We start from the raw sequence: 13,820 nt of genomic DNA, 5'->3' as shown, positions 1-13,820 counted from the left end.
GTTAAGAACGGACCTCCAGAACGAATTAAGTTCTTAACCCGAGGTACCACTGTAATTTGTTCAGTTTCAACAGGATTCTATACTTCTTTCTATATTGCTCAAAAGGATGAATAGGGGGTGCCTCTTGAACTGCGATGTAAGGAATCTAATACCTTGTTTTTATTTCATATTTTTTCAAGGTTTGAACAGGGCTTTCTCAACAGTATGATTCACAACATGGAGAAAACAGATAACCTTTATTTTTGGATAGCACTGCAAGACCTCAACAATACAGGAGAATACACTTGGCTAAATACAGATGGGAAGCCTCATCGTCTGACCTATACAAACTGGGGAAAATATCAACCTAGTGAGTTATAACCTTTATAGCTCTTGTTAATATTTGATTATTGAAACAAACGTGCCACTTTTCCTCACTTTCTGCTTTCCACTTATTACCAGGCTGTCTTAATTTGGGCCAAAGTATAACATTAAAATGGGACATGGGTGGCGCTGTGGGTTAAATCACAGAGCCTAGGACTTTCCGATCAGAAGGTCGGCGGTTCGAATCCCCGCGACGGGGTGAGCTCCTGTTGCTCGGTCCCTGCTCCTGCCAACCTAGCAGTTTGAAAGCACATCAGAGTGCAAGTAGATACCTTCTGGCGGGAAGGTAAACGGCGTTTCCGTGCACTGCTCTGGTTCACCAGAAGCAGCTTAGTCATGCTGGCCACATGACCCGGAAGCTGTACACCGGATCCCTCGGCCAATAAAGCAAGATGAGCGCCGCAACCCCAGAGTCGGCCACGACTGGGGTCCCTTTACCTTTACCTATACCATTAAAATTTACCTCAGGATAATGGAACCTGCAAGTACAACAAATTAAGTGTTTGATAGCCTGCTAGATACCAAGGATGGCCTTCATGGTATCTTCCAGCTGCTGTACTACAGTCCCCATAATGGAGGACAGCGTCTGGAAGACAATGTCCTAGCCAACATTTAAAACACATGGCTCGAAAGTGTGTTTAGAATTGCAGCCTTAATTTCCAGATTCCTTTCTTACAGTTAGCTGCTCTTAACCTGATTAGCAATCTCTTGTGGGCAAATAGTCTGCTAGCAGCTTCACCATTAAAATTGCCTTGTAAGTACTTGCAGAACTAAAAGGCTTGAAAACTATATTTTGTGCTGGTAGGCTTTTGAAGTTACTGTATCTGCCAAGCTGCTATTTATCCACTTGAGACAGCCCTTCAAACATCTCTCTCTTTGTATTCTGTCCCCATTTAGTAATGCACAGTGATTTAAAGTTGCATCATTCTGTAGTTTCATTTACTTACTCATTTCTTATAGCCGGAAGGACAAGCATTGCCTGGTTTATTATGGAGGAGGATTCTTCTTGTCCTTCAACAGTGACCTCTACTGGTTGACTATAGGGAAATATATTCACAGACTTAAAAAGCCTAGTTATTTGGTGTTTCTTATATCCTTTCCTTTCGAATCCCCGCGGCGGGGTGAGCTCCTGTTGCTTGGTCCCTGCTCCTGCCCACCTAGCAGTTCAAAAGCACCCCTAAGTGCAAGTAGATAAATAGGTACTGCTTTATAGCGGGAAGGTAAACGGCGTTTCTGTGTGCTGCGCTGGTGCTGGCTCGCCAGAGCAGCTTCATCACGCTGACCACGTGACCCGGAAGTGTCTGCGGACAGCGCTGGCTCCCGGCCTCTTAAGTGAGATGAGCGCACAACCCTAGAGTCAGACACGACTGGCCCGTACGGGCAGGGGTACCTTTATATCCTTTCCCCAGATAACTAAAGCTGCTGTCTGTATTATGGTTTCTCAAGAGGGAATTGCTTTGGGGGCAAGTTGTTATGTCTGAGTTTCATGTGCACCTTGCAGACCCTCCAAACAATATATCTAAAACACTGTTTCAGACATCAGTCTTGAATCCAGTGGAAAACAGGATTAGGTCTGTAGCAGACAGATGGAGATAGCAGAGGGAAAGGCAGGGGAGGACAGAAAGGCACACGGCCAGGTACTGAGTTATTTGGATGAGTTGGCATATTTTTGTAGCATAAGAACTTAAACCATCTGGTTCTAGTGGTGCCTACTTCAGTTCCCAGATGTTTTCAGTGTATGTACTATAGATGAAACTGTTGAATAAGGTTGCAATTGTGACTCTTATTACTCTGGGAGTAAGCCACATTTAATGCAACAGGACTTACTTCTGCATAGGCATTGTGAAGATTGTGTTGTAAATTAGTTTACTGCCAACATTCAATGTAATTCTGTAAGTTTATCTAAAAAGAGTTCCATTGGATAAAGTAATTCTCTGTCTGTCTCTCATATTAAGCATGCACAGGACTGCAGCCTTAAATTATAGTAGTTATGCAGACACACCCTCAAAGCATAACAAGGTTAGATACTTCCCCAAGCATAAGGGAGGAAAGTATTGATCCTTATCCTCTAGGACTCCTAAAATAATTTTTGTTACCTTTTGTGAAACTATGGTATTTAGATATTATTTTGGGAATCATAAGTTAATGGCTACAATTAGGGATTAGTAATAATTTTCTTTCCCTGCCCACCACAGTTTTTGTTTTTACTTAATAGGTAACAAAACTCAAAATTCCAAAATTGGACATTATAAACGTAGAGCAATAACAGCATGAAGAATGCCTGCAATGTTTTGAACAGTATTTTTGTTTTAGTAAATGTAATAATTTATTTAGGTAGCACTGCATGTTTGATGTAATGAAATAAGCCTTAGGTATCACTCAGAACCGGTGTAACAAAAAGCAAAATTTATTTATTTATTTTATGGCTATTAAAATTAAAAGTGGTCATACTATGTAAACATCACATTTGGTAACAGTAAAAGCATGGCATCTGAAAATGGCTTCCTTATGCCTCTGTCTTTTGGAAGGGAAAAACCTACCATCCAACAAAAAAATTTCCACATTTGGAAAGAAAAAATGATACTGAACACTAAAATGTCTTTCTCTCCCCACTATAGGGCATTCTGGAGGGTGTGTTGTTATGCAACGACAGAAGGGACCTCTTGGTGTTTGGGAAGTGAAAAACTGTACAAGCTTCAAGGCTATGTCACTGTGTAAGCAAAAAGCTAAATACCAAAGAGAAAATGACCCTAATGAAGAATCACATTTTGAGAAGACTTTTAATTCTTGCATGTTTGGATGGGAATCGGACCACAATCTGCTCAGCTGTTATAAGGTGAAAAGGGGGGCAAATTTCTCACTGAAAACTCAAATGAAATGAACTTAGGAATCCACGATGGGGTAATAAATAGTATAACATATGCCAGACACAAAGTTCAAGTGGCCCTATTTAGTATGGACAGTTCTGGTTTTCCTGGGAAACCAACATCCCCACATTGTTCCTATTTTTGACTTCTGAGATGCCTTATTAAACTGCTGTAAGTTTGAAATGGACAAGTTGCCATTCTCCAGGAACAAACTACCCCTCCAGGGCTTCAGTTGGGAAGGATGCAACCTGTCTCAAGTGCATTTAAATACATAGGTATAAATGCTAAAGCACCAGGCAGTGGAGATCCTGCTGTTACATATGCTGCAGAAGCTGAGATATATATTTGAAGTTGGATAGAATATTGCCAGGCAGTTTGGGTTTTTTAATATTGTATCTTTTACCAAAAAGAACAAATAACACCTAAGCTTTTAAACAAAACTATTGCAGAGTGGGTAAATGAATACAACATGCAGCAAGCAAAGTAGACCCTTTAGCCACATATAATAGTTGGGGCAAGCTCAGGCAGTGACAGGAGATTTTATACACACGTCTCTTTTTTCAGTTGTGGAATGTTGGAAGGCATGGAGTGATATGTTTGTAGATAACAAAAGGAGAGAAATTTATTCTAGAACAGGCTTGTAGGTTTTTTTTAGTATATGTTGTATATTCTCTTCCCTCCATAGTATTTTGACAATGTGCAAATTAAACTATTTGGGGGGTGGGGGTATTTGTTTTATTGCACAGGTATTTCACAGTGAAAAAGTACTGATGAAAAGGGCTTGGGATGAAGCCGAAGCGTTGTGTCAAGATTTTGGAGCACATCTTGCTAGTTTTACACATGCCTTTGAAGAGGATTTCTTGAGCAAACTTTTGAACACCATGTTTCATGTGTAAGTCTTCCGTTTACTATCAAAGAGACTTCTGCAGAAGAGAGGGGAAATCAGATGAGTGTTTGTTCCCTCGATTTCTTTTCAGATACAGATCTTTTGAACTTGGAATTTAATCTAAGAATAGACTAGAATATTTCTGCTGTAATCATACAGTGCGTGTAAGTTGTAGAAAATAATGTTCACCCGGAAGACTTTACCTTCTGCATTTTGTGGTCTTTTGGCCACACTGAGTGAGGATGACACCACATGCATCTGAGAAAATGGACTTCAGCCCACAAATAATGCCATGAAAAGCTGATTGGGTGTAATATGTAGAGCAAAGATGGGAAAACCTTTGGCCCTCCAGATAGATGTTACTGAACTACAACCCCTATCAGCCTCAGCTAGCATGGCCTAAGGCTGATGGAAACTGTAGTCCAACAACATTTGGAGGGCCAAAATTTCCCACTCCTGATTTATAGTAAAAATATCAGGAAGCGAATGTGTTAAGCACCGCCTTTCTCTACTCACAGCAGCTCTATTAAAAATTGCAACTTCTTTTCCTTAAAACCAATTAAGGCTTCTCTATGTGCTTGTAGCATGCTGTTTGCTTCCTGTTTTCAAAAGGTCAGGAATTGGGTCACCCTTTCAGAAAACTCAGGAGTGAATCAAACAATTCAGTCAATTTTCCTCAGCTCCATGCACACATCCTATTCTGATGTGTGCAAAGGTACAATAGTGGCTAACAGTGTTCATCTGTCTTCTGGGGTTTGTTTGTTTTTTAATCATAGTGATGAAGAAAGACAGTTCTGGATTGGACTCAACAAAAGGAACCCATTAGCTGGAGGATCCTGGGAATGGTCTGATGGAACGCCTGTAAATATTTTTTTCCCCTCATTACATTGAAATGGGCTTTAAATAGTAGAAAACAAATTAGATTGTTTCCAGTGGTGGCTTTGCTGTATGAAGAAGCATTCCTGCTCATGCAAGGCAAGGAAACCAATTTTCATTAACCCACCCTACCAATTCAACCTCTAAAAAACTCTGTTCTAAAGGTTCTAGTATCCAATGGAACAGAATCGGAGAAAAGCTATAGAAGGTAGGTGGGGTCAGTGAAAACTGGATGGCCTGAGTTGCATGAGAGGAAAAGTTTTCCACTAAGTCAAAATTACCATTAGATACAACTTGTTTTTCCTGCACACCTGCCTGCTTCACCAATTGATAAACTTCCTGACCATTCAAAGCAAGATTCAGTCTGTGGTCTGGGTCACACATCACAGTAAGTCAAGCCACAGTTTACATGGTCCATACAAATTTGCTGATTCCCAGAGAGGAGCTCACACTCACTTTGCCCCTCCCTGGTCCTTTTAGCTCAGAATGGCAGCTAAGCCAAGGTTTAGCTTATTGTGTCATCCAAACATGAGAGTGTGGTTAAGCTGCCTCCTCACCACAAACTGTAATGGTAGGGCAAACCTTGGCTAACTGCCATGCCCTGCTGAGCTTAAAGGATTGGCAGAAAGCAAAGCAACTGTTCTCTTCCAGGAGAGCCAGCATGTTCATGCATTTGAACTTAGTGTTGCACGCAAATGCAGCCTATATCTTTTAGCACACTTTAAACATTGACAAGCCCTTGCCTTGATACATCATATCTTAAGGAAAGAGATTTTAAATAATGTAATCAAAGGGAAATTAAAACGGCAGAGTCAGAATGAAAGTGATAGCGGGAAACTATCGTAGGGCCACTAAGATGACTGGACTATTATAAAATAATAAACATAAGGGTCATGGTGTATCACTGGGGACATAAATGCTTCACCATCTTGGGTACATACCTGCCCCTCTGGTTTGTTTGGTGTGGTTTTTTAAAAAAAGAGAGATTTTTGGTATTTGGTTGAGATGGCTGCCTTTTGATGGGGTTTGTGTTTTGTTTGGGGAATGGGGATGTTTTTTCCTGTTTGGGGGGTTCTTTCTGAGCATCTTCAGCACTCCCTCCCAATTTTTCTTCTTTTAAAGGGATATTTTGTTCTACCACAACTGTTTCCCACTTGTCCAAATGTTTCCCTGGGCCCAAAAAAGTTGTGGACCCCTTGCTCTATATACCAACGATGAATTACAAACAACCAAGCTTTTGTTGCTGTTCACATTCAGGGATCACACAGGTGGGAAACACATCTCTACCTGCTTGCTGCTTCCATGTAGTTTAAAGATAGTGCTATTATACACACATGCTCATCTTATCTGACACAATCCATGTGTCTGTGGCCAAGTGTACAGTGCACTTTGAGAAGTGTCCTTTAGGGTGACCATAAACAAGTATGGTCCATACATAAAAAAAGAAGGAGCATAACCTGTCCAAAAGTCTTTCCCTTACTAATTGTATTCATCTTTGTCTGTGTACCATAACTCAGTTTAATGCGCTGTTCTGTGGCAGGTTGCATCTGCTTTTTTAGAAAACAATGACATTGAAGATAATGTGAGGAGCTGTGCTGCGTATACAGTTAATGGAACAGTCTTGCCGCTACACTGCAATTCTGAGCGTGAATGGATATGCAAAATACCGAAAGGTAAAAAACCTAGCTTAAGAGGTTTCACTATATGTGGCTATGACTATTTTATAAAGAAGAGGGGTGATGGCTCAGTATAGAGTGCATACCTTGCATGCAGAATACATTTGAGCTGCTCCCCTGGCTTCCCAGTGTCATGCACTATGGGCGGCAAGTCAGTGGGGATCCAATCCAGAGTGTGACACCAGGAACGCAGGTGAACAGACCTGCCTCGCCAGTTCCTACCGGCAGAAGGACCTGGGTTCAGTCCCCAGAATCTCTAGATACAAAAGGGTGAGGTAGCAAGGTATAAGAAAAGACATGCCTGAGATCCTGGAAAGACACTGCTTGTCAGAGTATAGAATGCAGGGCTAGATGAGCTAAGGGATGCGGGTGGCGCTGAGCCTCTTGGGCTTGCCAATCAGAAGGTCAGCAGTTCGAATCCGCGTGACGGGGTGAGCTCCCATTGCTGTGTCCCAGCTTCTGCCAACCTAGCAGTTTGAAAGCATACCAGTTTGAGTAGATAAATAGGTACCACTGCAGCGGGAAAGTAAATGGTGTTTCTGTGCACTCTGGTTCACGGTGTTCCGTTGCGCCAAAAGCGGTTTAGTCCTCCTGGTGACATGACCCGGAAAGCTGTCTGTGGACAAACGCCGGCTCCCTTGGCCTGAAGCAAGTTTTCTTTGTTGATGAGAATTTGGTAATGAAATCCTAGCAAAAGATACTGTGCTGGTCCCAGGGGGAGGTTACCGTGGGGCGAGGTCCAGGACCTGAGTCGAGGGTCGGCAGACAGTCCTCCACAGGTGAAGCGGGGTCCACAGGGAGGAGCCGGGCAAGGACAGGAACACTGAAGGAACAGGACTGGATGCTGGCCGAAACAGCTCTTCAATGACGACGTTGCTCCCGCAACCTGGGACCGGGCTGACTGGCCTTTATCTTCTCTGAGGCCAGGGGCAGTCCCGGCCCCCAGGAGCCCCGCCTCTCCTGGCCTTAAGGCGAGCACTCCTCTTGGGAGAAACCAGTTCCCTTCGCCGCTCTGCCCTAAGCCTCTGCAGTTCAGGAGAGGCTGAAGGGTTACTGGGCGCAGGGGGAGACTCACCTGTAGGCACTGAGTCCTCATCCACCTCCGGAGCCAGAATGGATTCACCTGGTGCCTGCTCCTGAGGATCCGGCACAGGTGCAGGCTCCTCAGAATCAAGGCCCTACCCCAGCTCAGCCGGCCCTGGAGGCGGGGACTCCTGTGCAGGCTGGGATTCCTCCGATTCACTCTCTGAATCGGATTCCCAGGCCATCACAGATACTTAAGAAAGGGAGGGTTATAGTTAAATAATTTCTGTGAAAGCCCATTGCATGAGTGGCACAAATTGTTCATTGTTTCTGTTACAGGTGTGAAACCAAGGATTCCGCAGTGGTATATACATGGTATGAGGTGGGGAGGGCAGGGTTTGTTTATTTGTTTTATTTCACACATGCTGTAACAGTATTATTTTATGAAATACTGTATACATATTAATGAACATAATTTTAAAAAGGTTTCTCTGTGTTTCCTTAAATACATGAATAAAATCAGTCAGTTGTAATAACTTAAATTTTACTTGGATTACCAAAATGTCTTCAAAAAAACAAAACAAAAACAAGTCTTGTATGTATCTGAAAATGTACTTGCAGCAGCATCTCCCAAATTAAACAGTTTTAGCAACATCTTACCACTAGGGGGTGCATCTTTATCCAAACATGCTGCAAGTTCTGATCTAGAAGGATTTTGCTCCTTTTGTGGAACGTCAGCTCCACAGAAATAAAACTGAATTAACTATAAAATTACCTCACGAACATATTCAAATAGATAATATTTAACTTAATTTTTCAGAGCCATCGTGGTTTTATTATCAAGGAGCAGAGTACCTTTTTTATGACAGCGCCTCAGACTGGTCCACTTTTCAGTTTGTTTGTGGCTGGCTCCGTGGTAATATAGCAACAATACATTCTTCCAACGAACAGGAATTTATCCACAACAGAATAAAAAAGGTAACATAACCAGTTATTTTTCTACATTTTCAGGGAACAGCATTTATCCCGGCCTCCTCCGTCTAACCTGGGGATTAGACACTTTAAAATATTTGAAAGACATTTATAGTTCAACTCTTAAGTAGCCACCTCTACATAATTGTGACAAATGTAAATATATAGTAACTCCAAATTAGTGAAATGCAGTTTCTTTTCTCTTCAGAGACTGAGGCAAGTTCATGGTGTAGGTGCTCTCTGAAAAAGACAGCTGTAATGCTGTTGTTGTGTATCTTCTCTTGACAAATGGCTGGGTAGGTGGTGTGGCTGGGCTGCATCAAATGGGAAGACTGACAAGCCTAACTTGGCCCACAGGCCAAAGGGTCTTACTACAGCTATGTAAAGGTAAAAGGTAAAGGGTCCTGGACGGTTCAGTCCAGCCAGAGGCGACTGTGAGGTGGTGCTGTTGTTGTTTAGTCATTTAGTCGTGTCCGACTCTTCATGACCCCATGGACCAGAGCACACCAGGCACTCCTGTCTTCTACTGCATCCCACAGTTTGGTCAAACTCACGTTCGTAGCTTCAAGAACACTGTCCAACCATCTTGTCCCCTGTCGTCCCCTTCTCCTTGTGCCCTCCATCTTTCCCAACATCAGGGTCTTTTCCAGGGAGTCTTCTCTTCTCATGAGGTGGCCAAAGTATTGGAGCCTCAACTTCAGGATCTGTCCTTCCAGTGAGCACTCAGGGCTGATTTCCTTTAGAATGGATAGGTTTGATCTTCTTGCAGTCCATGGGACTCTCAAGAGTCTCCTCCAGCACCATAATTCAAAAGCATCAATTCTTCAGCGATCAGCCTTCTTTATGGTCCATCTCTCACTTCCATACATCACTACTGGGAAAACCATAGCTTTAACTATACGGACCTTTGTTTGCAAGGTGATGTCTCTGCTTTTTAAGATGCTGTCTAGGTTTGTCATTGCTTTTCTCCCAAGAAGCAGGCGTCTTTTAATTTCGTGACTGCTGTCACCATCTGCAGTGATCATGGAGCCCAATAAAGTAAAATCTCTCACTGCCTCCATTTCCTTCCCTTCTATTTGCCAGAAGGTGATGGGCCCAGTGGCCATGATCTTCGTTTTTTTGATGTTGAGCTTCAGACCATATTTTGCGCTCTCCTCTTTCACCCTCATTAAAAGGTTCTTTAATTCCTCCTCACTTTCTGCCATCAAGGTTGTGTCATCTGCATATCTGAGGTTGTTGATATTTCTTCCGGCAATCTTAATTCCAGTTTGGGATTCATCCAGCCCAGCCTTTTGCATAATGAATCCAGCGCATGTTTGCAATTTGGTCTCTGGTTCCTCTGCCCCGTCGAAATCCAGCTTGCACTTCTGGGAGTTCTCGGTCCACATACTGCTTAAGCCTGCCTTGTAGAATTTTAAGCATAACCTTGCTAGCGTGTGAAATGAGTTCAATTGTGTGGTAGTTGGAGCTGATACATGATTTCTGCTGTTCATTTTAATGTTTCCCATATTTTCATTTTAATGGACTGGTATAACATAAATAACGCAAGGTGGAGTTGAATAAATCTGTATACCAGAAAGCAATAAATTCCTCTAACATTTTTTTTTTTAATTGTAAAAAAAATATATTTTTACAGGTATCAAAAATGAATAATGATTGGTGGATTGCATTGCATTCAGAAATAGCTACTGAAGGATTTCGGTAAGACTGAATTATTATGTCCAATCTTGCAAAATACGTTTAGATTTGACACCAAGGGAGAGAGATCTGGACTTCAAGACGTTTCCCTTACAATAATATCTTCTGGATTATAAATATAAGTGTAATACGGTTTTTTCGTATGACTTCTTGAGGGAGGTGTGAGGAATCCCCCCTGCCGCAAAAAACCTTAAACAAATTATTTCTGTCTTCTTATACAGTGGTACCTCGGGTTAAGTACTTAATTTGTTCCGGAGGTCTGTTCTTAACCTGAAGCACCACTTTAGCTAATGGGGCCTCCAGCTGCCGCCATGCCGCCGGAGCACGATTTCTGTTCTCATCCTGAAGCAAAGTTCTTAATCCGAGGTACTATTTCTGGGTTAGCGGAGTCTGTAACCTGAAACGTATGTAACCTGAAGCATATGTAACCCGAGGTACCACTGTAGTTGGCTTCTGGTGAAAGGATTATTTTTCTGTCATCTGTTCTATTTTGAATTTACAGAACTCCTGTTTTAGATTAGATCTTTGTTACAGATTCAGGGGGGGGGGGGGGAGAATATTGGTACTGTATAATATGCTGGTAAACTATTATCTTCAAGCGTTGCAGCTTCTTTGACTGTTACAGAGTTGGATTCCTCTGGTCCTGTCCCTCATTTTTACACTTGCATTGAATAATCATTCAGTCATGGATTATTATTATTATTTAAAAATAATATATTTAATTTCATCTTAATCCACTAATTGATAAGCAAATCAATGAATTCAAAGTCATTGTTCTTGAAAATGCATTATATTTTCCAGTCGTTTCTCCCCTTTCTTCAATGGAATTCCAGGGTGGTTTCCCAACCAGTACTGGCAAGATGCAGATATGCTTAGCTTCTCAAGATTGATTCAACTTGCCTTCAGACTGCCCATGCCCTAGGTTTAGAATAAAGGGTTTTTTGACAGTCATTTGCAGTGAAAGAACTAAATACTTAAAATGTCTACACAGATGGGCAGACGGCTCACCATTATTATACCAAAACTGGGAAGGAGGTGAAGAAAGACCTATGAATGCAGAAGGAGAGAAATGTGGTTTTATTTCTTCCCAAACGGGTACAGTATATCTATATAGTGGCTCACTGCTATAAAATTCTGGCTTCGCCTACATTTCATGTCCAATCTGTCTTCTTTAACTTTCCTCATGCTGGCAGAATCCCACCACTCCAAATGGCTAGCTTGCATTTAGAGCAAAATCAGAACCTGTGGCCTATCACTTGAGTCACTGCTTATGCTCCCACAATTGATAGCACTCCAGACAATCAAGTGCAGAATCCTAGAGATTGAATTCCAAACCCTTTGCAGTGCAGCCAAAAAAACCTGTTCCCCATTGGGGTTGGGAATTCCACCCTCATTTGGCCTGGACACTCTATATTTATACCAGCTTTACAATCCCCAACTATGCAGAGCTCTTTCCCTCGCAAGTTTTAACGTCTTACCATCTGCAGTTTTGCAAGGTAGATTCTCGAAAATCCCATACTCTGAAAGATACTGCCCTTGTGGCACAAAACAGGTTGAATCCATCACACACATTTTATTTTATTGCCCATTTTATACAAAAATATATTACAAGTATTTGACCTCCTTATTGAAGGAGGCGATTTATCGCACAGACTCTCCCAGGGTGTCTTATCTGCTTAACAATTGTAGTAATGACATTGTGGAGAATGTGGCAAGATTTTCGAGTGACGCTATGAAATTACATCACCATAGGTCCTAAGAGCCATTTTCGTACATCACGATGTCTGGACAGTTTTATCCTAAAGTATCTCCTACTATATTTCGTTAACTGTGTTGTGTTCTGATCCACGTATACGATGCACTTTACCCTATGTCAATAAAGGAGATGGACTGATTGTATTTTGTGTATTTCTAATATTTAATGAAACTTTTCTTTGAAGTAGCTTTCATTCTGTTCCAAAATATCTGTTCCTGTTAAAGCTGGTGACGATAATTTGAACAACGTATTGCTGTTTCTCATGTCCCAGGCATAGGGATTGGTATGCCCCATGCTTGGCCTTTAAATGTTGACAGCAAGACTTAAGTTTTGGGCTTCTAGTCATTAGTGAGTCATTGAAATGAGATTGCACTGAAGGAGATTTGCTCATGGAAGCAGGCTTCTGTGTGCATATCAACTGTTTGTTCAATAATGCATAAATTAGGTGCATATGCAAATTCTGATGTTGTGTATTACTTTATACTAGGTGTGAATTCTCATCTACTTTTTAGTGCAACCAGTCATGTGCAACTGCACATGACTTAAGCTGGGTTGGAAGTTCAAGGCTAAGCTACTGAATAGCATACAAAACCAAACTGAGTCATATGTGGTTAGAGAAAAAAGAACTAAGGTGTTCTTCCTCTTTTATACAACACACATTTCCAAGTAACTTGCAAAGAAAAATGGGGTGTGTATTATCTTTTGATCACTGGTATCCCAAAACAAATCCTAAAACACATTATTTTGAAGCAAGTCTCGTTGAAAACACTAGGACTTGCCTCCTGTTTCCTGCAAATGAAATATTTAGGAAGCTATTTCTGTTACATAACTTATTGCAGGGGAATAGGAATGCAGTCTAATTTAGGTTGGATCCAGCCCAATATATTCTCAGATAACACAGTAGATATTTATATCATTTCTGCCAGGTTTTTCCTCTGTGATAAATTATGCATATGCATTTCATAACAAAAAATATATAAAAATCTGTTTTTCTGGCCAGAGCTGTGTTGAGGATATGTTTCTGGCCACAGGTGCTGTGTTTGTCATCCAGACTGCAAATCCTCGAGGAGCCATATGCTTTTGTTTTGTTTCTCCCTTTTCTCTTTGTATACCTGTTATTTTAATCTTTTCCTGTATGGAATCAGTTGCTCTGCAGCCCAATTTAAGTGAGCAAGCAAGCAAAACATTGGCATTTTGCTAACAGATGAAACACCCTGTTAGCAAAAGTTACTTAGCATGGTACTTATGTGAATAATAGTAAGTGCTGCCACAGTGCCTCTTTCTGTGCTCAATAGGACTTATCCACACTTGCTCTTGTATCACTTCGTTTCCCTGGTGGAAGCTGCTCTTTACTGCTTAGTCAGAACAAACAGCAATTTGGGTTTTCCCTGGATTGCCATTTGTTCCTATCTATTTGTTCCTTTCCCTTGGAAAGGAGTGGGGCAAGGAGAAAACCACTCGGACCCATGTTGTCTAGGCACAGTACAAGCAGAAGTGTGGGTGAGCCCTAAGGCTCAAGAAAATGCACATAGGATCACAGCCTTAAGAGTACAACCCAAATGATGTGATCCAAGTGCTTCCTTCTGCCATGGCCACCAAATTGCCCTTCTACAGTTTTACCTATGGCATCACACTATTTCTACAATAGAAAGTTTACAGTCTAATCTTGGGGAGCTCAGGAAACATCCCCACAAACCATATGG

The 13,820-nt window shown here is 41.6% G+C and overlaps 1 protein-coding gene across 4 annotated transcripts in view; it reads left to right on the top strand.

The window, feature by feature from the left end:
- The window catches only part of PLA2R1 (phospholipase A2 receptor 1), a 62,080-nt gene that overhangs the window by 28,464 nt on the left and 19,796 nt on the right, over window positions 1–13,820 (top strand). For all 4 annotated transcript variants that reach the window (XM_028746830.2, XM_028746835.2, XM_028746821.2 and 1 more), the window contains 9 exons: window positions 180–349; window positions 2,982–3,199; window positions 3,977–4,122; window positions 4,893–4,977; window positions 6,533–6,665; window positions 8,031–8,066; window positions 8,512–8,669; window positions 10,300–10,364; window positions 11,353–11,456. In XM_028746830.2, the coding sequence (XP_028602663.2) occupies window positions 180–349; window positions 2,982–3,199; window positions 3,977–4,122; window positions 4,893–4,977; window positions 6,533–6,665; window positions 8,031–8,066; window positions 8,512–8,669; window positions 10,300–10,364; window positions 11,353–11,456 (1,115 nt within the window). The remainder of the gene's footprint in view (window positions 1–179; window positions 350–2,981; window positions 3,200–3,976; window positions 4,123–4,892; window positions 4,978–6,532; window positions 6,666–8,030; window positions 8,067–8,511; window positions 8,670–10,299; window positions 10,365–11,352; window positions 11,457–13,820) is intronic.

The sequence above is a fragment of the Podarcis muralis genome, chromosome 1, assembly GCF_964188315.1.
Source record: "Podarcis muralis chromosome 1, rPodMur119.hap1.1, whole genome shotgun sequence".
Lineage (NCBI taxonomy): Eukaryota > Metazoa > Chordata > Lepidosauria > Squamata > Lacertidae > Podarcis > Podarcis muralis.
Note: the sequence above shows the minus strand (reverse complement) of the source record. Positions and strands in the feature narration are given on the sequence as shown.